The sequence below is a fragment of the Anolis sagrei genome, chromosome 6, assembly GCF_037176765.1.
Source record: "Anolis sagrei isolate rAnoSag1 chromosome 6, rAnoSag1.mat, whole genome shotgun sequence".
NCBI lineage: Eukaryota > Metazoa > Chordata > Lepidosauria > Squamata > Dactyloidae > Anolis > Anolis sagrei.
In genome coordinates, this window is record NC_090026.1 from 11,104,070 (window position 1) to 11,131,016 (window position 26,947).

At 44.3% G+C, this 26,947-nt stretch overlaps 1 protein-coding gene across 1 annotated transcript in view; it reads right to left on the minus strand.

Annotated features, from left to right (window-relative positions):
- RPGRIP1 (RPGR interacting protein 1) overlaps window positions 1-26,430 on the minus strand; it is a 44,629-nt gene extending 18,199 nt beyond the window's left edge. Inside the window, exons 1-16 of the mRNA XM_067469571.1 lie at window positions 26,382-26,430; window positions 22,510-22,683; window positions 19,328-19,387; window positions 17,251-17,389; window positions 15,689-15,996; window positions 14,341-14,440; window positions 12,968-13,093; window positions 10,372-10,477; window positions 9,675-9,698; window positions 9,444-9,590; window positions 6,928-7,001; window positions 4,804-4,934; window positions 2,677-2,810; window positions 2,327-2,503; window positions 1,928-2,045; window positions 715-1,167 (exon numbers count right to left, since the gene is read on the minus strand). Coding sequence (XP_067325672.1) covers window positions 715-1,167; window positions 1,928-2,045; window positions 2,327-2,503; window positions 2,677-2,810; window positions 4,804-4,934; window positions 6,928-7,001; window positions 9,444-9,590; window positions 9,675-9,698; window positions 10,372-10,477; window positions 12,968-13,093; window positions 14,341-14,440; window positions 15,689-15,996; window positions 17,251-17,389; window positions 19,328-19,387; window positions 22,510-22,683; window positions 26,382-26,430 — 2,320 coding nt within the window. The remainder of the gene's footprint in view (window positions 1-714; window positions 1,168-1,927; window positions 2,046-2,326; window positions 2,504-2,676; window positions 2,811-4,803; window positions 4,935-6,927; window positions 7,002-9,443; window positions 9,591-9,674; window positions 9,699-10,371; window positions 10,478-12,967; window positions 13,094-14,340; window positions 14,441-15,688; window positions 15,997-17,250; window positions 17,390-19,327; window positions 19,388-22,509; window positions 22,684-26,381) is intronic.
- Between the last annotated feature and the right edge of the window lie 517 nt (window positions 26,431-26,947).

The window sequence follows — 26,947 nt, forward strand, 5'->3', positions numbered from 1 at the left end:
TGGGACCTGCCTACCTGCGTGACCGCATCTCCATTTACGAACCCGCACGCTACCTCCGATCATCTGGAGAGGCCCTGCTCATGATCCCACCTGCGTTGCAGGCACATTTGGTGGGGACGAGGGACAGGGCCTTCTCTGTAGTGGCCCCCCAACTCTGGAACTCTCTCCCTAAGGACATCAGACAGGCCCCAACGTTGGCTGTCTTTAGGAAGAGTCTGAAGATCTGGCTGTTCCAGTGTGCCTTCCCAGAATAGGAAACTCCTGGCTTCAAGTCCCAAATGCACTTTGTTAGAGATTCAGGATTGTCTGCACATTGCACCTACCGCCAAATATCTCTATGTATTACCTGTCAGGCTCAGCACTTTTACATTTTTGTCCATTACATTTGGACCGGCCCTAGGTTTTTAATTGCATCACGGTGTCATTGTTTTACTGTTCTATTGTTTTGCTTGATGTTTTATTATTTGCTTATGAGTTTTACTGTGTATTGTATGTTGTTGTTGGCGGCGGCCTCGGCCTTTGTAAGCCGCATCGAGTCCTTCGGGAGATTTTGCGGGGTATAAATAAAGATAATAATAATAATAATAATAATAATAATAGAGGGCACGTTGTGTTGCATGCAGGATTCCTCAGCTTCTTGATATCTGGACTGTGAATGAGCCATATGGCTCCTCACCTCTCCCAGTGAATCACTCCAGATGGAACAATCCTTACCATGCAGCACCGCCGTGGCATGGACTTGCTCCCCGGTGGCCAGGGCTTCACCAAAACGCAGCCGGCAGGAGGCCAGGGTGGCGTGGTCGACAGCAGAGGCGAGGTGGAGCTCAAGGCGACAAGCAGCCTCTTGCAGGTAGTGCAGGAAGAAAGGCTCGGCCCGGACAACATACTGGGATGTGAAGTCGTACCTGGGCCGAATGCCCCACACTACAGGGGTGCACTGGGTCTCAAAGTCATAGAAGGAGTATGTACAGAAGGTAGCAGGCTCTGGATCACCCAGGAGACGTAGCGCCTCGGCAGAGAGCACAGCACCAGAGATGTGCAGCTCAAAGAGGTTCTCTCCACGTCGCAGTTGCGGGGCCTTGTCGGGGTCCGTTCCCAAGGATGTGTCGACTTCATCAATTCGGAATGGGACAGCCCTGGTTCCATAGGCGATATCCTTCAGCTGCTCTGAAGGGCAGAATAGGAAGAATCATAAAGATCCATTCCCCTAACAGCAGAGCTTTCAAACTATTTTATGTTGGTGACACAATTTTTAGGCATGTATTATTTCATAACACGGTAATTCAGTAAAAATAAAATTAACTGGTTCACAATATGAACTGGAATGAATCCACATTATCCTAGCTTTGCTTCTCAGCCACTGCTGGAAGAGTCAGAACTATCAGAGGATGAAGAATCTCCCCCCCTTCTTCTGCTTCTATTCCATCATTGGTGGAGCTCAGAATGCTCTTTGATTGTGAGTAAACTATAAATCCCAGTATCTGAACATTAGGAAGAACTTCCTGACCGTGAGAGCCGTTCAGCAGTGGAACTCTCTGCCCCGGAGTGTGGTGGAGGCTCCTTCTTTGGAAGCTTTTAAACAGAGGCTGGATGGCCATCTGTCAGGGGTGCTTTAAATGCAATATTCCTGCTTCTTGGCAGAATGGGGTTGGACTGGATGACCCATAAGGTCTCTTCCAACTCTATGATTCTATGATTCTATGAACTACAACTCTCAAATGACAAAATCAATTTTTTTAGTGATGGTCACTCCTTGGGTTAGTAGGTGTCTTGTGGCCAAATTTGGCGGCAATTCATCCAGTGGTTTTTGAGTTCTGTTAATCCCACAAATGAACATTACATTTTTATTTATATAGATTAAACAACAGGATTCGGACCTAAGAGAGAATGATTGTGTCAAAGAGTGTCTTTCTTCTACCTGCCATACCTTCGAGTTGGCGAATGCGGGAGCTCCTTAGATCCAGAAGCTGGGCCATCTTCTCCTGCTTCTCCTCACGCTCCTGCTTCTCTCTATTGGCCTGCAGAAGCACCCCTTCCAGCTCCGCCTAAACCCAGAAACCCCCAAAGAGAGCATGATACAGTCACTCTATGGTCAAACTCTGACAGACGTTGGCCATACAGCCATGCTAAAGGACGTAAAGATTCCTAAAGAGACCATATTAATAAAATCCATGTATCAAAACTGCAATTGTGTAGGGCTGACTGTATACAGACTATGCCTCCAGGACCAGACCAGTTAAGTATTTCAAGATAATACCTTATTTGTAAATCCCTTGAATCTGGAAGTCCTCCAAGACCTCACTGTCCCACCAGCAGGACACTTCACCTGATAGTCCCGGTTGATGCGGTGTTGCAGAATGAGCATGTCCCGGGTTTTTTCCAGTTCTAACGCAGTCTCCGCATGGGCGGCCTCGGTCTCATGCAGTTTTCGCTTTAGACTCAGTTGGCTAAAAACCTCTTCCTTCTCCATTGGTATCTCCATCTCTCCTTCTAGGATCAGGGGCTGCAAGGCAAAGGAGAAAAGAAACATAACCATTTGAAATAGGTTGCTGATTGCTCTAATTATATTTAAGACCCATTCTCCAAAACCAGAAGTGAACCTCTGGCTGTTTCCTTCCCTCCCATTGTGGTCTACACAAGTATACTCTGCTAAACCTGGTTAACCCCCAAACCTACCTGAATTTGATGAGAATGAGGCTCTTCCTCTCTTGTCGGGGTTTCCACAATGGTTGACTTCTCCTGCGGAGAGTCAACTTCCTGCGCAGTTGCGAGGAGAAGACTCACTTTCTGTTTCAACTCCTCATTATGAGCTTTAGGGAAGAGAAAAAGGCTCAGAAGACTTCATGATGCATTTATCAAAATGGGTTTTGGTGGATTATTCCCTTGCTATGACTGTCGTCCTTAATCCCCATTGTATAACTAATGATGATGAGAAACTGCAAGTTGCTTCTGGTGTGAGAGAATTGGCTGTCTGTATTATTGAAGGCTTTCATGGCCAGAATCACTGGGTTGTTGTAGGTTTTTTCAGGCTATATGGCCATGTTCTAGAGCAGTGGTTCTCAACCTGGGGTCTGCAGATGTTTTTGGCCTACAACTCCCAGAAATCCCAGCCAGTTTACCAGCTGTTAGGATTTCTGGGAGTTGAAAGCCAAAACATCTGTGGACCCACAGGTTGAGAACCACTGCTCTAGAACATGGCCATATAGCCTGAAAAGACCTACAACAACCCAATTGGCTGTCTGCAAGGATGTTGCCTAGGGGATGCCCGGATATTTTGATGTTTTACCATCCTTGTGGAAGGGTTTTCTCATGCCCCTGCATGGAGAGCTGGAGCTGACAGAGGGAGCTCACCCACATTCTCCCCGGATTCGAACCTCCAACCTGTTGGTCTTCAGTCCTGCCCGCACAAGGGTTTAACCCATTGCGCCACCGAGGGCAATAATTGACTGATTTTCAGTGAACCAATAACAAACTATTCTCCCATTTAATTAAAACTCCATTATTTAATAAATGAATGAAAAATTGTTAATCCGATAAAGTAGATTTCAGCCTTCCCAATGTCAATAGTAACTGATTAATGTCCCCATTCTCAATTATAAGCATTGATGGGTTAATTTTTAATCCTAATATTTCAGGTTTTGTTTTTACCATCACACAGAATACAGCAAGTGTCTTATTATAATGCACGAGATATTTGTTTATTTGCATTTCTGGTTGTGTTTGCACATTACAACACATCATGGTATGGTTAATTGAAACGTGGTTTGTTCTGATGTAATAACCTGCTTCTGCTAAACAGCTATGATCAACCAGAAACAAACCATAATCAGAAGCCATGCGTGTTGGTTAATGTTTTTGGCTTATGGCTGCTGGCTTAGAATCATAGAATCATAGAGTTGGAAATGACCTCATGGGTCATCCAGTCCAATCCTTTGCCAAGAAGCAGGAAAATCACATTCAAAGCACCCCCAACAGATGGCCATCCAGCCTCTGTTGAAAAGCCTCCAAAGAAGGAGCTTCCACCACACTCCGGGGCAGAGTTCCACTGCTGAACAGCTCTCACAGTTAGGAAGTCCTTCCTCATGTTCAGGTGGAATCTCCTTTCCTGTAGTTTGAAGGCATTGTTCCGCATCCTAGTCTCCAGGGCAGCTGAAAACAAGCTTGCTCCCTCATCGCTATGACTTCCCCTCACATATTTATACATGGCCTCATCGTATCTCCTCTCAGTCTTATCTTTTGCAGGCTAAATATGCTCAGCTCTTTTAATCACTCCTCATAGGACTTGTTCTCCAGATCCTTTTAATTGCCCTTCTCTAGACACCTTCCAGTTTGTAAACATCTCCCTTCAATTGTGGTGCCCAGAATTGGACCCAGTGTGATTCCAGGCGTGGTCTGACCAAGGCATAATAGAGGGGGAGCATGACTTCCCTGCATCTAGACACTAGACTCCTATTTATGCAGGCCAAAACCCCATTGGCTTCCTTAGCTGCCGCATGACATTGTTGGCTCATGTTTAACTTGTCCACAAGTTGTCCACGGGGACTCTTGTTTAAATCCTTTTTTGTTGTGTCATCTGTGGTTTGTCCTTGGCTCATTTCTTCAGTCACCTCTCCTGAAATAGGAGCTAAGAAATGAGATGGCAGAGAAGCACACCAGAAATGGACCACAAACTTGGTTTGGTCATCTGCCATGCATGGTTTAAGCAACAAACTATGGATAGCACAAACCCTTGTTTATTGTGATGTCTCAACGAAGCCCTGTAATCAATCCTCATAGAATGCCAGTTGTAAGCCAACTCCTCACCTATTTCTTTTTCTAGCTGCTCCTCAAGCCTTTTCTTCTCTGCAGTCACCAAGACAAGTTGAGCTTCTGGGCAAGGAGCGTTGTCCTTTTGAGGCACCTCATCCACGTTTTGCTGTGCAGCGGTCATGCAACTAAAGACACACAGATGAAGCTGGGCGGAAACTCACATGATTTTATAGCATTGAGCCTTGGCAATTGAAGTGATGTCAAACAGTATTAATTCTACAGGGTAGATGCACCCCGTGGATTTGATTGCACTTTAACTGTCATCATACAAAATCCTGGAATTTAAATTAAGGCTATCTCGACTTAAATAGCCTTAGAACAGTGTTTCTCAAACTGGGGGACAGGACCCCTGGGTGGGTCATGAGGAGGCGTCAGAGGGGTCACCAAAGACCAAATTTCTGTTGGTCATGGGGGTTCTGTGTGGAAAGTTTGGCCCAATACTATCATTGGTGGGGTTCAGAGTGCTCTTTGATTGTAGGAGAACTATAAATCCCAGTAACTACCCAAATCTCAAGGTCTGTTTTCCCCAAACTCCACCACTGTTCACATTTGAGCATATTGAGTATCCATGCCAAGTTTGGTCCAGATCCACCATTGTTTGAGTCCACAGTGCTCTCTGGATGGAGGTGAACTACAACTCCCAAGCTCACCTAACCCTTCCAGTATTTTCTGTTGGTCATGGGAGTTCTGTGTGCTAAGTTTAGTTCAATTCTATTGTTGATGGAGTTCAGAATGTTCTTTGATTGTAGGTGAACTACAAATCCCAGCAACTACAAATCCCAAATGACAAAATCAATCCACCCCCAACCCCACCAGTATTCAAATTTGGGTGAATCAGGTATTTGTGCCAAATTTAGTCCAGTGAATGAAAATACACCTTGCATATCAGATATTTACATTATGATTCATAACAGTATCAAAATTACAGTTATGAAGTAGCAACAAAAATAATGTTATGGTTAGGGGTCACCACAACATGAGGAAATGTATTAAGGGGTTGCAGCATTAGGAAGGTTGAGAACCACTGCCTTAGAGCTTTATTCAATGGAATGCAGAGTCCCTCACCAAACTATGTATCTCACGATTCCATAGGATGGTGCCATGATCGTTAAAGCAGCATCAAATTGGTCTAATGCTTTGGTGCTGATATCCCCTGTTTTATGTTCACATGAAAAGAAATGATAGCAAGATGACCACGCTGTCGTGCAACTAGTTAGTAGCCAGCTGCATTAAATCACTACTAACCAAGAGGTCATGAGTTTGAAGACAGCCTGGGTCGGAGTGAGCTCCAGACTATTAATAGTCTAGCTTGCTGTTGACCTATGCAGCCCGAAAGACAATTGCATCTGTCAAGTAGGAAATTTAGGTACCACCTTATGCGGGAAGGCTAATTTAACTAATTTACTGTTAATGTTAGATTAGTGTAATGTGAATGTTTAAATGTAATTTTGTGTAATGCCTGTGAATGTAACCTGACTGCATTACCAAAGAGTGTATTGACACAGAAAGGGTTAATCAGTCAAGCCTCTAATGAACTGTGAAGATGTGACCCTGAGTTTGCCTGGAACACGTAGGGAGGATCCAAATATAAGGTTTCATTCGTCCTTCTTACTTCAGTGTGTCTTTTGTCTTGTTCCTGTCTGTTTAGTTTGGTGAATGTGTGCAGTATATTTTCTCCACTCAGTTAAGCTAAATGTTTGCTTTTACTGAAGTCTCAAAATGTCCATTCTTCTAAGCTCCAAAGCTTCTGTCGCACTCTCACATTTACGACACCATAAAACCTTCCAGCAGCGTGCACAAGAATGAGCAAGTACTCCATTAAGGGCTTGGTGTCACAAGTAGATGGTGAAGCAGCAGCTCCCCCAGTGGCTGGAATCAAGCATACCCTCATGAAACTGGAAAGCTGGAATGTTAAATTGCCTCTATGTCTGTCTATATATGTTGTATGTCTAATGGCATTGAATGTTTGCCATGTATATGTGCATTGTAATCCACCCTGAGTCCCCTGTAGGGTGAGAAGGGTAGAATATAAATACTGTAAATAAGTAAATAATAAATAACAAATGGCACGTTTCAGGGGCTATAAATGTTAAAAAACGGATGGGTAGAAAATCTCACTTCTCAAGGAGTTTGTCATAATCCATCTTCAGCAAATCTCGTTCGGTCTCCAGGTCATGGACGCGCTCCTGAAACTAAGAAAGGAACATACCCTCCTATATTTCATAGAGGAAAACCGGGACATGTATGCTGAGCAACATCAGAGTGCAACCCAAAGTTTCTAAGACTTGGGTTAGCAAAGATTGCTTCGTGGAGCATGCTTGCTCCATCAATGTTTACACTTAAACGTATGATCAGCCACTGCTAGAAGGGACAGAGTTTAATCTATGCTGACGATCATGCCATCACCGCTCAAGCAAGGCACTTTGAAATGGTTAAACAAAAGCTCTCCAAAGCTTTAGGTGCTCTTACTGCCTATTATTGGGGAAACCAGCTGATTCTTAATCCATCCAAAACCCAGACAAGTGCTTTTCATCTTAAGAACAGACAAGCATCTTGAGCTTTGAGGATTACCTGAGGAGGAATCCCACTGGAGCATTGCAGTACACGAAAGTGCCTGGGAGTCACTCTGAACCGTGCTCTGACTTACAAGAAGCACTACTTAAATATCAAGCAAAAAGTGGGTGTTGGAAATAATATCATACAAAAGCTGACTGGCACAACCTGGGGATCACAACCAAACACAGTGAAAACACCTGCTCTTGCGCTTTGCTACTCCACTGTTGAATACACGCATCCAGTGTGGAATACATCTCACTACATTAAAACAGTGGATGTGGCTCTTAATGACATGCCACATTATCACAGGATGTTTACGTCCTACAGTACTGGAGAAATTATACTGTTTAGCTGGTATTGCACCACCTGATATCCATTGGGAAGTAGCAGCCTGTAATGAAAGGACAAAAGGCAGCCCACCCTCTGTTCAGATATCAGACAGCAAGCCAATGTCTTAAACCAAGAAATAGCTTCCTAAGATCTATAGAGATACTCAAAATAACACTTCAGCAAGCGAGAGTCCAAAAGTGGCAGGCTAAAACCCAGAACCTCAATCAGTGGCTGATATCAGATGAGAAACTCCCTCTTGGCACACAGATGGCTGAGCAACTTGGAAGGCACTGAACAGACTGCGCTCTGGCACCATGAGATGCAGAGCCAGTCTTAAGAAATGGGGTTACAAAGTGGAGTCCACAACATGAGAGTGCGGAGAAGAGCAGACCACAGGCCACTTACTACAATGCGGTCTGAGCTCTGCCACATACACAATGGAGGACCTTTTTACAGTGACACCAGAGGCACTGGAAGTGGCCAGCTTCTGGTCAAAAGAAATTTAGTATGATGCCAAGTTTGTAACTTTGTTTGTGGTTTTAAACTGTATTCTCAATTAGCTTCTGGCATGGTAAATAAATAAATAAATAAATAAATAGCAAAGAGTCAGTTTAAGGGATGTACCATCGTCTACAGGGTAAATAATCATTAACATGGTGATTTGAGTGTTGAACCGTGACTCTGGAAACCAGGGTTCGAATTCCCGTTTGGCTATTAAAACCCACTGGGTGACCTTGGGCAAGTCACACACTCTTGGCACCAGACAGAAGCACCTTAGGTTTGCCATAAATCAATAGTGACTTAAAAGCACACAATGCAACTCTACTACAAGATGGTTCCAGATGTCTCCTGTCTGGCTGCTGTGATGGACTGGATGAGGACTAACAAGCTGAAGCTCGGCCGATCAGAGTATAGGGTGGCAACCTGTGCTCGATGGGGTTACACTCCCCCTGAGGACACAGGTCCACAGTCTGGGGGTCATTCTCGATTCCACTCTGACACTTGATGCTTGGGTGTCAGCAGTGGCTGGGAGGGCCTTTGCACAATTAAAGTTTGTGTGCCAGCTGCGCCCGTACCTTGTGAAGTCCAACAAAGCCCTAAACGGTTCAGGACCTGTCTATCTTCGCGATTGCATCTTCCTGTATGAACCAACATGAGCCCTAAGATCATTCAGGGAGGCCCTTCTCTCACATCTGCCTCTGTCTCAGGTGTGGTTGGTGGGGACGAAGGAGAGGGCCTTCTCGGTGGTGCCCTCCGAGAAACTATCACCTACTCTGTCCTCCTTTTGCAAGAACCTAAAAACATGGATGCTCCATTGTGCCTTTGATTAAGTAGTTCCAAAGAATTGGCCCTTTAATACCTAAGTTCGGGCACTTTAGCATGGCCCTCCGCTCTACAATCCTGACATTATAAAGCCCAAAGATATTACTCTCGCATCCCTACCACTGAATTTTGCACTTTCCCTTAGCTCTATCTAGGAATTTGCACAAACCCAGAGCCCTCTGAACTCAGCACTTTTATTGTTCTGTGTGGTATTGTTTTTATGATGTTATGTTTTATTGTGATATGTTTTTATTTTGTTTTATTTTTATTTTATTGCATTATGTTTTAACTCTGTGCTTTCAGGCTTGTTCCTTTGTAAGTCGCCCCAAGTCCCTCTGGGGAGATGGAGACGGGGTATAAAAATAAAGTATTATTATTATTATCATTATTATTATTATTATTATTATTATTATTATTATTATTACATCTTTCAGGGTTCCCTGCAAGGGAGAAAGGATTTCCAGCTGACTCTCTAAGGTTGTGACTTTCTGGGTCTCCTCCTTCAGGTGTGTATTGAGCTCCTCAACCTGAGTCAACAAGGCCTCACTGGTTGACCTCAATGCCTCTTGGTTCTGGAAAAAAGAAAGACACATGAGATTTGAATGGGTTCCTAGACTTGGAATGTGAATCTCATTCAACAGAGTTCGAAAAGTTACCTGTTGGAGATGAGTCTCATAAGCCTAGAGGGAGAGAAAATAAAATAATGTATTAATGGGAAACGTCAGGAGAGAATGGTTCTAGAACATGGCCATACAGCCTGAAAAACCTACAACAACCCAATGTGCAAGGAATAAGGGAATGTTTTTGTGTGTGGGATTGGTATTTGCAGTTTTATTGATCCACATCCAGCAAAATATGTCCTCTCTAGGCATTTTCTAAATCCTCCAGAGTGACTATATTTCAAGCTGAGGCCAGAAGTCATTCATTCATTAGGGTTCACTATTACCCACATTTTCATATAGCATTTAAACGTCTTGGAACGTATTCCCTGTGGATATAGAGATTTTGTAGTATAGGTTTGTAGTATAGGTTTTCTCAGATTCGGGCTTGGTGAAGGCAATTCTACCTTGCAGGGCTGTTGTTGTTAAACTCATAATTGAAAGCCCATATGCGGTCTCAAGCAGCATCTGGCCTATCCCTATTGCAGATTATTTCAAAAAGTGTCCGGAATGACAGAGAATAATAGGGATCGATAGAAAAGCCAGTTTCCCAATGAATTGGATTACAAATTCCATAACTCTGGGGTGATGGGTGCTGTGGTTCAATCATTCTGGAGACTGCCAGGTTGGGAAGAGCTTGTACAGAGATGCAAGGAGAGTTTGCAAGTGAGAAGTTTGAAGTAACAGGACTTACTTCCTGTAAGCCAGCAAACTGAGCTTTGGTTAGCGCCAATTCTGAATTCTTTGCCCTTAAAAGCTTCTGGAGCCGGATCAACTCCACATTGTCTCGGATGGCAGCCCTGGAAGATCGAAGGAAATAAAAGTGAGTATGGATCTGAATACATGGACACCCAATTATTTCCATCATCTTCGCCCCTTGAGTTGGAAATGATTATTTATATTAAGACTGAAACAAAATGAGCACTGTCAAGCGATTCCTGCTGATCTTACATGGATATTCATAAATCTGAATTAGTATATTTTGGGTGAAAAGTCAGTTCTCCATATTTGTTGGGCTTAGGGGTGCAGGACCTCCATGAAAGTGGAACAATTCTAAATTAAAAAAACACTACTTTTCTTAAATATAATAATAATAATAATCATCATCATCATCATCATCAACATCTCTGGCACAAGCCAGTAAAAGTTGTCCCACTGGTGATTGGCACACTGGGTGCAGTGCCTAAAGACCTTGGCCTGCACTTAAAACAAACAGTGCTGACAAAATGACCATCTGTCAGCTGCAAAAGGCCACCCTACTCGGATCTGAATTCATTATTCACCAATACATCACACAGTCGTAGACACTTGGGAAGTGTCTGGTGTGTGATCCAATACAACAGCCAGCATAGTGATCTTGTTTGCTGTGGACTCATCTTGTTGTGTTTCAAATAATAATAATAATAATAACAACAACAATAATAATAATTGTACAGGGTTAGTCAAAATGAATAGGCCAATAAGAAAATTAATTTTAGACGAATGTATGTTTATTGTAACCAAACTACAGCTACGTATCGACAGATAAATTATCAAAGTTTTGTCTCACCTTCAGAGATGTTCGATATGGCCGCCCCGTGTGACACGGCAGACGTCCGAGCGATAGTCCAGTTCATTCCACATCCGTTGCAGCACATCCGATGTAATGGCATAACACAAAACGCCTTCTCTTTGCCTGATTCCGCCATTTTGAAAACAGCGACTCCTAGCGACGCCTAGCGGCATTAACGTACATGTGTGTTGCTCAAAAAAAACTTTGATAGTTTATCTGTCGCTACGTAGCTGTGGTTTGGTTACAGTAAACATACATTCGGGTACAATTAATTTTCTTATTGGCCTATTCATTTTGACTAACCCTGTATTCTGCCCTATCTCCCCAAGGAGACTCAGGGCAGATTCCAGCATATACAGACACAAAGAGATTTAAAGATGGGCTCAAAGCCAACCTTAAAAACTCTAGCATAGACACTGAGACCTGGGAAGCCCTGGCCCTTGAAAGCTCCAGCTGGAGGTCAGCTGTGACCAGCAGTGCTGTAGATTTGAAAAGGCATGAAAGGAGGGCGAAAGAGAGAAACGTGCCAGGAGGAAGGCGTGTTAAGCCAACCCCGACCGGGACCACTTTCCACCTGGAAATCAATGCCCTCACTGCGGGAGAAGATACAGATCAAGAATTGGGCTCCAAAGTCACCTACGTACCCACCAACAGAACACCAACCTTGGAGGACTATCATCCTTGGGCTACAAGGGATCGCCTAAGTAAGTAAGTAATACAGACACAAAGGCAAACATTCAATGCCTAGAAACAAAACACAGATACACAGACAAAGGTAAAGGCTTCCCCTTTCATCGGGATGGTGCTCATTCCATTTCTAAACCGAAGAGCCTGCGTTGTCTATAGACACCACCTCTATCATGTGGCCGGCATGACTGCATGGAGCGCCATTACCTTCCTGCCGAGACAGTACCTATTGATCTACTCACGTGCATGTTTTCGAACTACTAGGTTGGCAGAAGCTGGGGCTAACAGCAGGAGCTCACCCTGTCCTGCGGATTCGAATCACCATCTTTCCAGTCAGCAAGTTCAGCAGCTCAGCAGTTTAACCTATTGCACCACCATGGTAAAATCTAAGAGAATACCTGTCTAGGGATGCATGTATTCTATATAGTAGAATTAATGCAGTTCAACATCACTTTAACCACATAGGATTCCACAGCATTGAGTTAAAGTGTTGTCAAGCTGCTTTAATTTGACTGTGCAGATGCACCCTTGGGAGTTGGCCATAAAATCGTACCTAGGGAGACTAATCAAATCTGCAAATAATCAAATTTTAAAAAATTGCTTCAAAATACTTAAGACCCCAATCTTGCAGTTTCTCCAGTCTGTCACTTAGCTCTGAAAGTGCCCTCCAATCCCTTGATCTAAATCAGCTTCACTTTGTTTGTGAACCAATTAACTGCTCCATGGAACAAGCTTTTCTCGGTCTTCACAGACTTTAATTAGCTTTCTAATTAGAGGAGTCAGCATCAACCTTGTTTTTATTTGAAAATGTGTGCAATATCTGTGGCTCTTCCTTGGAGAAAGGAGAGACGGGTGAGAAATTGGTGATGATGATGATGGTGTTTAGTCTCTTACGAACTGCTTCTTGGCAGAGGGTTGGACTGGATGACCCACAAGGTCTCTCCCAACTCCATGATTCTATGAACACACATCCATAACATCCTTACAAATTGGATAGTACAAGTTTGGGTGGACCAAAGACAACGCATTTAGGTGGGAAAAGAAGCAGTACCGACGTTCCTGGACTTCTACATGACGCTGCTGAGAGTGGGTGCTTTCTGGGTCCGTCTCTTTGCCATGCGGGGAAATGGACTCCCGGTCTGCTCCCAGTTCTGCCAGAACCAGACTATGGTGGCTCCTAAAGGAAGAATTAAAGAAGATTAAACTCTCCAGGAAAATAACAATGGGGAAATGGCAATCAACATCCAACTGTGTCATGGCTGGAAATCGGGGGTGCCTCCATAAGTTGTTGAACTCCAACTCCTAGCAACCACCATAGTCAATGGTAGAAATGCTGGGAGTTGTTGGAGCATGCAAGGAATCAATGAGTATGTGTGTGTCAACTGTAAAATAAGATGCATGACGCTGATTGGTTGAGCAATGCCCGGGGAGCAGGCTGAGTCTGGGACTTTTGGTTACTGTTACATTTTTGTTCAGGCTTGAGCTTTGCAAGTGCAGAGAGAGAAGAAAAGAGAAACAGAGAGACAGAGTTTGGAGTGTGCTCTCGCTTCATGAGCTGCTGAAGGAGTTTATCCACATGGACAGAATAATAACATTTTAAATCTCTCATAAAGGGCATTATGTAAGTTGATACAACTAATCACATTGTACATATGTTGTCCTGAACTACGAAGGAAGAATTAAAGAAGATTAAACTACTTGTTCTTTACTGTTTACCTGCATGGTATGTTTTCTTTCTCTGGCAAGGCGACATGTGGGCTGATCAAACGTGAACTTTGTTGTTCATTCGTTCAGTCGTCTCCGACTCTTTGTGACCTCACGGACCAGCCCACGCCAGAGCTCCCTGTCGTGAACTACACGTGGTTTATTTTACATTACGCCACAGGAGTTTCAATCAACAACATCTGGAGAGTCATATGGTTCTCACCAACAGATTTGAACTGTTGGTGAGAACCATTGCATTGCATTCTTCAAATTGAAACACAGCACTAAGAAATAATTACTTTTCTGGGCTTCAACTCACAGGATTGCCTTGGGAGTTGTAGTCTAAAAAGGTAAGCTTTGGGGATTCTTATTGTGGTGTTTCCTTTCCTGGCACAACTTTACACTGTGAGCAAGGCAAGCCTGTTGCAGATACCCACTGATCCACAAAAAAAATGGTGGGCAAGAGACAAGAAACCCAAGCTATATCCACAATGCAGAATTATAGCAGTTTGGTCCCACGTGAAATGCCATGGCACAATGCTATGGAATTTGGTAGGTTGTAGTTCTGTGAGATATTTAGAGATCTCTGGGGCCACAACAAGCAACAAACTCCAGGATTTCTCAGGAAGGCGCCATGGCAGTTGAAATGGTATCAAACTGCTACAATTCTGCAGTGTGGATGGTCTCCTAGTAAATGTGTGAAGTGCAAATAAGACTCACAGCCTTTCCATCTCTGCTCGAGATCCCTCCAGAAGACGATCCCCATATCTTGGAGGGGCTGTGTGGGTTGGTCTGGCCACTGGCCCTTGCATCCGCATCCCTGTGGAGACAGAAGTTGGAGGTTGTGTCTCCCTGTTCCTGCCTTGTGTGATGGAAAGCTACTCTGGACTGTCCAAAGGTCTTGGGATCTGGTGGGAGTTGATGCAGGTCAAGATAAATGCCTATTCCTCCAAAAGGTTTGGACTGGAAAAAAGAGAGCTGGTCAAGAGAACTAATGACTACTTACCGCTCTTCTCATATCCTTAATCCTTAACTCTAGCCTTCTCGGAGTGTTGGACTTCTACCCCCAAAAGCCTTAGATGCCCTGGCTAATGATCAGAGATTCTGGGATCTGAAGGGCTTGATGCCCATCCTGGGAGAAGAATCTGGAAGACTTGAGTTTGGGTAACACCCTTTTAGGACACTCTCATCAATGATGCTTTGAATGATGATGTGACTGTTCCCACAGAACTCTACCATTGATGTGGGTTTTCCTTGTGACATTTATGGTTGTGATAGTGAATGTTTCTCTGCCCCCACCACTTCTTTTGAGAAAAAAAGACCCCAAAATCTGGATCAACCTATCATTGGGTCAATGATGGAAATGCTCTGTGCTCCACACCATCTTGGGCAAGGGAAGTGGAGTAGAATGGCAGCAAATTTTAATAGGGAGCTACTGCATAAATAGAGGCCCTGGTAAACCACAAAACTGCTGAACTTGCTGACCAAAAGATTGGCAGTTTGAATTCGGGGGGGGGGGGAGCTCCCGCTGTCAGCCCCAGCTTCTGCCAACCCAGCAGTTAGAAAATATGCAAATGTGAGTAGATCAATAGGTACCGCTCTAGCAGGAAGGTAACGGCGCTCCATGCAGTCATGCTGGCCACATGACCCAGCAGGCATCTATGAACAACGCCGACTTTTCGGCTTAGAAATGGAGATGAGCACCAGAATTGGACAAGACTAGACTTAATGTCAAGAGGAAGCCTTTTTTGCAGCATAAACATCTCCTTTTGTTTCATGTACAAACAATGACAGGTCAAACCTGACTTTGACATTGCCAGAACATCTTCCAAAGTTCCCAAGAGCAACAAATCAGTCTAACAGAAAGTCTGGCCTCATGGCACACACAAGATGTACTTTCCAAGATGGGTACCACTGGCCATCTCCTAACACCCACTTTCTAAAGTTTCAAACTCATTATAAACGGTAGAGCCAACCCTAAAAATGAAGCTTGTCTTTACTTTTAGACCCTAAAATGAATATTCCACCATCCAAGAGATGGACACAATATCACCCCAAACTCTCTTACCTTTGGCTAGCCTCTCCGGCACCCGCCCAACAGCAGTGTTTGCCCGTCGAAGTCCTGTGTTGACCCTGGGGGTGACATAGCTATATGGACAATGCCGTCCACAGCCCTGAAGCTGCAGCTGCTGCTTGTAAAAGAGGAGACGGTTCCTCAGCCCCTCGTTGTGTCTCTCCAGCTCCCGAACCCGTTCCTGCATCTCTTCCAAATCTTCCTCCAGGTCTAGGTTCCGTCCAGAACTGCGAACCCAGCTCCCTGGTCTCCCATCAAGTGGGACACGTTCATGGCTGAGTCTTGAGAGCTTGGTGCCCATCCTGGGAGAAGAAAACATTTCTCAAAAAAGACACCAGCTTCACTTGCTACAAGAAGGACCCCTATATTCTGGAATATAGACCTAGAAAGTAACTTTTTGAATCTAAGGTCATTGTCTAGGCTTCTTCACCAGGGTGTGAATCACTGCTTGAGAAGAATGTTGACCAACGTATTATTGAAGGCTTTCATGGTTGGAATCACTGGGTTGTTGTAGGTTTTTTGGGCTATATGGCCATGTTCTAGAAGTATTCTCTCCTGACATTTTGCCTGCATCTATGGCAAGCATCCTCAGAGGTTGTGAGGTCACAACCTCTGAGGATGCTTGCCATAGAGGCAGGTGAAACATCAGGCAAGAATGCTTCTAGTACATAGCCATATAGCCTGAAAAACCTACAACAACTCAATGTTGACCAAGCTGGAAAGAATCTGTAGAACAAGACTGATGAAGAAACTGGAAAAGGAATCATGGGAAAAATTAAAAGAGCTTAATATTAATAGACCCTGTTCCCTTTCCACCCATAATTGCTACAAGAAGGACCCCTGTATTCTGTGGTCCTTCTTGTGTATGATTTGTTTGTTTCTGCAATTTGCAGAGTCTTGCAATCCTTGCATTCTGCCACTAAAAGTCACTATAGTACAAGCGGCTTCACTCTATAGTTTCCAATCTGTGGTCCTCCACAAAGCAACTCCCAAAATTCCTAACAGTTGGGTGAAGAGGGAGTTGGTCCAAAACACCAGGAGGACCAACAGTTGGGAAGCACTGGTCTAGATGAAAGTAATGCAATGTACTCAATGGTGGCACCTGGTGGCAGAATTCAATATTAGGTCTAAAAGAATTATTAGGAGCCCCCAGTGGTGCAATGGGTTAAACCCTTGTGCCGGCAGGACTGAAGTTGGAGGTTTGAATCTAGGATGAGCTCCCTCTGTCAGCTCCAGCTCCCCATGGGGTTACATGAGAGAAGCCTCCCACAAGGATGGTAAAACATCAAAACATCCGGGCGTCCCCTGGGCAATGTCCTTGCAGACATCCTTGCCAATTCTCTCAGAACATAAGCGTTTTCCAAATTGCTCCTGACACGAAAAAAAACCCCTGAATTATTAGGCACTTTTAAAAAGCTAGCTAACATATGATAAATAGCAAATTAATTACCTGGGAAAATTATCAATCACACCACCAAGATGACTGAAAGGTAATTGACAATGCATTTCACATTGAGCAACAATTATATTTTTAAAGATGTTATCATCTCCAATACCTTTTGATCCTGTCCTCTTGTTTCCGGGCAAACTCCTTGAGCAGTAAATTTTCATCATGAAGTCGTAGAAATCCATCCTCCAGCTCTGTGCGGGTCACTCGGGCTATCTGGCGCCGTGTCCTTGCCAATGAGCGTGACCCTGAAAACAAAGAAGAGACAAGGGAAGATTTTAATTAACTATGAGCAGAATATGAAGAGTTTCCAGAATCATGCTGTAAAAATTTGTTTTATAGTTTTGGGGAGAGCCAGCATGGTGCAGTGACTTGGGCATTGGACTCTGACTCCCAACACCAGGGTTCATCACCCTCTCTGGATAAATCCTGCCATGGGTTTATCTTTGTGTCACCTTAAGCTGCAAACAACTTGAAGGCACACAGCAACAATTTCTTGGTCATTATGATTTTTCTGTAGGCCTAAAAACTGTTAAGGCACCAGGTTCTGTCTCATCTTGGATACTAAGCTAGCTAGGGTCTGGATGGGAACTGCCGAGAAATAGCAAGTCTGTAGGCTGCATTTCAAAGGAAATGAATGGCAAACCATTTTGGGGTATTGTTGAAGGCTTTCATGGCCGGAACCACTGGGTTGCTAAAGGTCAGTGGTTCTCAACCTTCATAATGCCGCGACCCCTTAGTATAGGTCCTCATGATGTATTGACACCCAACCATAACGTTATCTTCATTGCTACTTCATTACTGTCATTTTGCTCCTGTTATGAATCGTGATGTAAATATCTGATATGCAGGATGTATTTTCAGTCACTGGACCAAATTTGGCACAAACACCCGATACGCCCAAATCTGAATACTTCACTTCACTTCGCTTTATTTCTTAATTAGCCGCTCTCCACCAAGGTGCTCCGAGCGACTCACAATTTAAAATAGCATTTCACAATATAAAAACATTCAACATAAAAACATTCAACAGTGACTATTTGGTAAATTAGATCTGATTACTTAAATGCACAACCAAACAGAATACTGGTGGGGTTGGGGGTGATTGATTTTGTCATTTGGTAATGCTGGAGTTGCTGGGATTTATAGTTCACCTACAATCAAAGAGCATTCTGAATTCCACCAATGATGGAATTGAATCAAACTTGGCACACAGAATTCCCATGACCAAGAGAAAATACTGGGAAGGTCTGGTGGACATTGACCTTGAGTTTTTGGAGTTGTAGTTCACCCACATCCAGAGAACACTGTGGACTCAAGAAATGATGGATCTGGATTAAACTTGGCACAAATACTCAATATGCCCAAATGTGAACATTGGTAGAGCTTGGAGAATATAGACTTTGCCATTTGGGAGTTGTAGTTGTTGGGATTTATAATTCACCCACAATGAAATAGCATTCTGAACCCCACCGATAGAATTGGACCAAACTTTCCACACAGAACCCCCATGACCAACAGAAAATGCTATGTTTTCTGATGTTCTTTGGCGACCCCTCTGACACCCCCTCGGGACCCCCACAGGGATCCCAACCCCCAGGTTAAGAAACACTGCTGTAGGTTTTTCGGGCTGTATGGCCATGTTCTAAAAGCATTTTCTCCTGACGTTTTGTGTGCAGCAATGGCAGAGGTTGTGAGGTTTTGAGGATGCTTGCCACAGAGGCAGTTGAAACATCAGAAGAAAATGCTTCTAGAACATGGCCATACAGCCCGAAAAACCTACAACAACCCATTTCTGAGTATTCCTTGTGTCCAGGAAATCCTCTGAAATTCATGGATCACCATAAGTTGGTGGGCAGCTTGAAAACACATATCCACACGTTCTGTTCACTATTTTATTGGTTGTTCCTGTCTCAATCCAGTACATTCTTCACTTCCTGCAGTAAATCTACATTTCAAAATGATTATTTTTAAGGTTGTTTGCATCGAAGTGCAGAATTAATATACTTACAGATGAACTAAGAATGCATGGCTGCTTACCGTGTCAATTTCCAAGGCTAATTTTACATTCTTGCTGCCTGTTCCTGCTACATCAGGCCAGCATAGTAATAATAATTACATGGTAGGCTTCATGTGACAAACACGGTGAAACAATTGACTGCTTGTCATGACTTCCTATTGCCTACCTTTCATTAAGGATTTCAGCACAGGGGGTTTCACAGGGAGGACAGCAGATGAGGAGACATCTGGAAGAAAGGAGGCTCATTTTCAGTGTAGAACATCATCAAATTACATATGTTTTATCTATGGTGAGAGAGAGATGATCACATAGATTGGTACTATTGAAAGTGATGGCCCATGGATCAATGTCAACCCACAAGCTGCAGGTCTCTGGAGTGTTCCAAGGAAGGTAAGAAACAATAGTAGCCCATGGGATCAAATTTTGTTATGTAATTTCAACTTCCACAAAGACCTCAGGTTTTGGCCCGGCGTGTATAGCTCCAAAAGACCAAATGAGACACAGACAGGTTGAAGGCAATGATCAGAGGTGTTATTCTCCCTAGTCGAAAAGGATGTCAGCTGAGACAGAGCTCCAAAAAAACGGACATATCACAATTGTGAACATATAGGTTTACTTACAGCACTTTGACAGCTATTCAAGACTACCACACTGGCTTCTGATTAATTTGAAATGGTGCCAGCTATCATCCACTTCCTCATAGGTTCTTGGCTTTGTTGGAAGTCATTGATGGTTGGTCCTAGTCATAGCAGGAAATTTAGCAAACTGCCATTGGATTATTTTGAAGGTTTGTGTGCATTTATTTATCAACCCAGAAGAATCCGGGGAGAGCACGGATGAGCTCCCTCTATCAGCTCCAGCTCCTCATGCGGGGACATGAGAGAAGCCTCCCACAAGGATGGTAAAACATCAAAACATCCGGGCATCCCCTGGGCAACGTCCTTGCAGACGGTCAATTCCCTCACACCAGAAGCGACTTGCAGAAAAAACCCAGAAGAGGGATGCGAGTGGAAATAAATGAGGTGGGCAAGAGATAACGGGCTTAAATGGGGTCTGATGTCTCAGCTCTGGCTAATGCAATGGTTTGTTTGTTTTTTGGTCGTGTCAGGAGCAGCGACTTGAGAAACTGCAAGTTGCTTCTGGTGTGAGATAATTGTCTGTCTGCAAGGACGTTGCCCAGGGGACGCCCAGATGTTTTTGATGTTTTGCCATCCTTGTGGGAGGCTTCTCTCATGTCCCTGCATGAAGAGCTGGAGCTGATAGAGGGAGCTCATCCACCTCTCCCCGGATTCAAACCTGCGATCTGTCGGTCTTCAGTCCTGCCGGCACAGGGGTTTAACCCACTGTGCCACCCGGGCTCCCAGTCAGGTAATCAAAAGGGTGCTCAGCGTGTTGCCGATTTCAATGGACACCCCAAGGAGGGGGTCCGATTTGGCAATATAGGAGAGGAAATGTTTCCAGGAATAAAATAAAATCATATCAGGGAAAATAGAAAAAGACCCAGCAGCTCATTCATAAGTCCATTGTATGTCTTCCCGGGGTATTGTGAAGGGATTATGCCAATTATTGTGTAGATGTCTGAAGTGTGTACAGTGATTGTGAAACATTCCAGGGGCTTCAGTGAAAGATAGTCTGAAACTAGGGTCAACACGGGCTCCCTAATTCATTCCTATGGAGCTGCAGACTATGGGGTTGATCATGTTGGGGTCTGGATTTCAACAAAAATATGGCATCTATTTCTGGCCAGACTTCCACATTAGATTGCTAAGAAGCATTGACATAAATTAAACCTTGGATCCTAAGTCAGGACAAAGGCAGGATATGATATTCACTGATTACAGTTGTCCAGTGATATCCTCAGGGATTTAGTTCCAGGACCTTCCATGTATTCCAAAATCTGTGGTATTCAAATTGAGTGTTATCAGTACGCCGATGACACTCAGCTGGTCCTGAAGATGGAAGGCCAATTGTTTCCATCAGTGCCTTGAGGCCATTACTGGATGGCTGCGTGCCAGCAGGTTGAGGGTGAATCCAGCAAAGACGGAGATCCTATGGCTGGGTCGACCGGGCAGTGGGGATATCCATCTGCCTACCCTGGATGGCGAGGCGCTACGCCCGTCATCGTTGGTAAAGAGTCTGGGAGTCCTTTTGGACCCTCTGCTGATGATGGAGGCCCAGGTCTCCGCCATTAGCAGAACCGCTTTTTTTCATCTGCGGCAGGCTAGACGGCTGGCCCCCTACCTGTCCAGGGACGACCTAGCTACGGTGATCCAGGCTATGGTCATCTCAAGACTGGACTACTGTAACGCCCTCTACACTGGCCTTCCTCTGTCGGTGATCCGGAAGCTCAAGTTGGTACAAAATGCAGCTGCTCGGCTTCTTGCGGGAATTCCGATGAGATGCCACATAACACCAATCTTACTACAGCTGCATTGGTTACCAATTGAGCACTGGATCACTTTCAAAGTGATGGTACTCACCTTTAAGGCCTTGCATGGTCTGGGGCCGATGTGCCTGAGGGACCGCCTCACCCCCTACCAACCCCAGAGATCCCTCCATTCTGAGGACCAAGATCTATTGGAAATTCCCAGTGTCAAGACCTTGCGTCTAACAGCAACCACACGCAGAGCCTTTACAGCAGTGGCACCATCACTCTGGAATACTCTGACACCTGAAGTCCACGCTGTGCGGGACTTATCAGCTTTCCGCAGGGCATGTAAGACATATCTGTTTCGACAGGCCTTTGATTTTTAATATTGCTGTTTTTAAATTGTTTTAAATTGTTTTTAAATTGTGTTAGATTTTAGCCATTCTTGTAAGCCGCTCCGAGCCCCAGGGGAGTGGCGGCGTATAAGTTTGAATAAATAATAATAATAATAATAATAATAATAATAATCTTTATTTATACCCCACCACCATCTCCCCGATGGGGATTCGGGGTGAAACAAAATAGCATCCCTTATATAAAATGACAAATCAATATTAAAAATATTTTCAAGACATGACTATCATGTGAAAAACGTGCATGGACAATGCCATTTTCACTCTGCTTGCAGGGGGAAAAGACAAGATTTTAGTACTTAAGGGAGTGTCGAAGAACTCTCTAGCAAAGAATTGAAAATCCCTCACCAAACTATAAAGTTTATGCTTCCATAGGATGGAGTCATGACAGTTAAAGTGGTATCAGATTCTGTAATATGGGTACCACATATATATACAGATATTTTTGGGCTCTGGACATGCCCACACCTGAGGAAGGTTTCATATCTTATTGTGTGGCAGTCATGGAGAGTCCTTGTGCCCCAGAGATGCCCTTTCCCATCAGAATTGTGATCTTAGATGACTGACCTTGTATGGCTGCTATCACTGAGGGCTTCTGGTTGGTGTCTCGGACTGGCAGGTCCCCTGCTGTTTCATCCAATAGGAGCAAAGACATGTTTAGATAGGAAGGTATATGGTCTAGAAGAAAGACAAAATGACAAAGTTGGTCATTATCAAGTCCCGTTCTCCTGAGCTGATCGACTCTCAATGATGTGGAACAGATGGGATTCAATTATACCAAAGTTTTGTAGATGGAAACCTGGATACATGTAGCACCCAAAGGTGCATCTAAGATGTAGAATGAATGCAGTTTGACACCACTTTAACTGCCATGGCCAAATGCAAAGGAATCCTGGAATTTGTAATTTAGTGAGGCACTAGCAATTTTTTTAACAGAGAACGCTAAACATCTTGCAAAACTAGAATTCCCATGATTCTATAGCACTGAGAAATAACAGTTAAAGTGGTTTTAAACTGCATTAATTCTACAATGTAAATGAACCCCAAGTGTGGTCAAGATGGAAAATGTTACTCATGGGGAAGAATACACAAACTAGAAGATGTGCAGCAGTTTTCTATTGTCTGAGCCTAATGAGAAGGGCATGATTTCCTTTCCCTTTTTGTTGGGTTAATTGAGCAGGAACAACTTTTGCACTTTGATTTCATTTTGCAGAAACTGAAGTTCACTGAGGACCATGTAGTGAAAGGGCTCCAATAAGTCCAAAAATCTGGCTTTATTGTACTCATGTATTAGCCACTGAGGCTATAATATAGTGACTGCAGACCAATTCTTGGGACTTCATCACACTGAAGCAGGGAAGTGCGTGGTAGAGTAGAGCTCAGTCTGACTCAGTTTTGAAATGAAACGGATTACCCACCATGGAGCTATGGTATTTAATGTAAGGTCCAGCTGCATTCATTCCACAGTGTAGATGTACCCAGAGAAGAGTATGGACCTTGGGAAACTGTAATTCCCAGGAGGACTCCATTGCATGGAGCCATGACATTTAAAGTGGGGTGCAAGGGAATTCATTCCATACTGTAAATGTACCAAGAGAAGGGTGTGGACTTTGGAAAACTATAACTCCCAGGACTGCATAGCATAGAGCTATGGTATTTAAAGTAAGATCCAGCTGCATTCATTCCACAATGTAGATGCACCCGGAGAAAGGTATGAACCTTGGGAAACTATAACTCCCAGGAGGACTACAGCACATGGAGCCATGACATTTAAAGTGGGGTATAAAAGGCATTCATTCCATGCTGTAAATGCACCAAGAGAAGGGTGTGGACTTTGGAAAACTTTAACTCCCAGGACTGCATAATATGTAGCTATGGTATTTAATGTAAGGTCCAGCTGCATTCATTCCACAGTGTAGATGTACCCAGAGAAGAGTATGGACCTTGGGAAACTGTAATTCCCAGGAGGACTCCATTGCATGGAGCCATGGCATTTAAAGTGGGGTGCAAGGGAATTCATTCCATACTGTAAATGTACCAAGAGAAGGGTGTGGACTTTGGAAAACTATAACTCCCAGGACTGCATAGTATCGAGCTATGGTATTTAAAGCAAGGTCTAGCTGCATTCATTCCACAGTGTAAATGTACCCAGAGAAGATTATGGACCTTGGAAAACTGTTGCTCCCAGGAGGACTCAATTGCATGGAGCCATGGCATTTAAAATGGGGTGCAAGGGCATTCATTCCATACTGTAAATGCACCAAGAGAAGGGTGTGGACTTTGGAAAACTATAACTCCCAGGACTGCATAGCATAGAGCTATGGTATTTAAAGTAAGATCCAGCTGCATTCATTCCACAATGTAGATGCACCCGGAGAAAGGTATGAACCTTGGGAAACTATAACTCCCAGGAGGACTATAGTGCATGGAGCCATGACATTTAAAGTGGGGTATAAAAGGCATTCATTCCATATTGTAAATGCACCAAGAGAAGGGTGTGGACTTTGGAAAATGTTAACTCCCAGGACTGCATAATATGGAGCTATAGTATTTAAAGCAAGGTCCAGCTGCATTCATTTCACGGTGTAGTTGGGCTCAGGCGATCTGCCATTCCTCATGCCCTGCCACTCTCATTATGGCCATTTTGTTTTGAAGATATTAGTGTATAGATGTCTATATGATATAAACCTGCCCATGCTTTAAAAAAGCACTCTTGATCTGTCTACCTATAGGCCTATCATTAAAATCAGTAAGACTAGTCCAGACTAAGGCCCGTCGCAAACTAGGTTTCTGCTGGAGAAATCCTTGCTAGCAAGTCCCTGACGTCATGAGCCTGCGCCTCTCTCCCCGCCCCTTTCTCCGCCCCTTTCTCTTTGCGAGCGTGGTTTTTCCTTTGCTAGGGCAGCATTGCCCGCATTTTCTCTCAGTTGAATTCAGCCAACTGAGAGAAAATGCGGGCAATGCTGCCCTAGCAAAGGAAAAACCACGCTCGCATGGAGAAAGGGGCAGAGAAAGGGGCGGGGTGAGAGGCGGAGTCTCGTGACGTCAGGGACATGCTAGCAAGGTTTTCTCTCGCAGGAACAGAGTTTGAGACGGCTCTAAGGCCCGTCGCAAACTAGGTTTCTGCTGGAGAAATCCTTGCTAGCAAGTCCCTGACGTCATGAGCCTGCGCCTCTCTCCCCGCCCCTTTCTCCGCCCCTTTCTCTTTGCGAGCGTGGTTTTTCCTTTGCTAGGGCAGCATTGCCCGCATTTTCTCTCAGTTGAATTCAGCCAACTGAGAGAAAATGCGGGCAATGCTGCCCTAGCAAAGGAAAAACCACGCTCGCATGGAGAAAGGGGCAGAGAAAGGGGCGGGGTGAGAGGCGGAGTCTCGTGACGTCAGGGACATGCTAGCAAGGTTTTCTCTCGCAGGAACAGAGTTTGAGACGGCTCTAAGGCCCGTCGCAAACTAGGTTTCTGCTGGAGAAATCCTTGCTAGCAAGTCCCTGACGTCATGAGCCTGCGCCTCTCTCCCCGCCCCTTTCTCCGCCCCTTTCTCTTTGCGAGCGTGGTTTTTCCTTTGCTAGGGCAGCATTGCCCGCATTTTCTCTCAGTTGAATTCAGCCAACTGAGAGAAAATGCGGGCAATGCTGCCCTAGCAAAGGAAAAACCACGCTCGCATGGAGAAAGGGGCAGAGAAAGGGGCGGGGTGAGAGGCGGAGTCTCGTGACGTCAGGGACATGCTAGCAAGGTTTTCTCTCGCAGGAACAGAGTTTGCGACGGCTCTAAAACAGATACTTTTTAGTGGTGACCCCACTGCCCTTGGAAATTTCCAGCCAGCTCAATCTGTGACAGTGTTTAAGATGTTCAAAAATATCCTTTCCTTAACAAAAATTAACTTCTCACACTTTTTGATGCTATTTGGCTACTGCTGCTATATTTCGTTTTAATTGGCTTCTCTGCTGAGGCAACTGAGATGTTTTAAAACACATCAACCAACAGCCCCTTTCCTTCAGTAGGGACAGCTACTCCGGAACTACAAATGGGAGAGAAATGAAAGAGCTGGGGAAGTGAATGGTGTTTCGAAATTATATTTTATTTAAGATCAAAGTCAAAATCTCCTGCTTTTTCTCCACCCGACAGCCCCAGGCTTTTGAAGTCCTTCTCTCTGCAGCCGGTTGCTAAAAGCAGAATTTACGGCACTGCATAACGCTCTCTCTTTCACGCCCACTTCTTCATCTGGTATATATAAATCCTCTCTATAACACTCCTCTTTGTGTCTCCTCTGACTGCCTCTTTGTATGGCCTGGAGAAACGCTTTATCTTCCCAGCTCCACAAAACTGTTAGTCAGGACAGATTTTCTTGTCATCGCTAATCTCTTGCCATCTGTCATCCTAACCAGCGGTTTTAAGGACACGTCCGCATACTTTCCTCCCAACCAGAGATTGGACTTTCATACCCAGACCTTGCAAAACCATAACTCCCATGGTTCCATAGCACTGAGCCATGGCAGTTAAGTGATGTCAAACTTATTTATTATTTATTTATTTACTTTGCTTCTATACCGCTGTTCTCAGCCCGAAGGCGACTCACAGCGGTTCACAAAACACAGAACATAGCAGAATTCAACACCAATATAAAACAGTTAATAACCTAATCTAATACACAATTAATACACAATTACTATGAAACCATTCACTAGCGTCTCGTCACTAAAACATGATCCAGGTTCGTCATCCATTATTTCATTCCTATGTCATTACCAGTCTTGCACTCATTATTCGAACGCCTGCACAAATAACCAGGTCTTTACTTTTTTGCGGAAGACCATAAGAGATGGTGCTAATCTAATATCTGTGGGAAGGGCGTTCCACAGCCGGGGAGCCACCACCAAGAAGGCCCTGTCTCTCGTCCCCACCAGTCGAGCTTGTGAAGCTCGTGGAATCGAGAGCAGGGCCTCCCCGGAAGATCTCAAAGTCCTGGTGGGTTCATACGCCGAGATGCAGTCGGAAAGGTAGCTTGGGC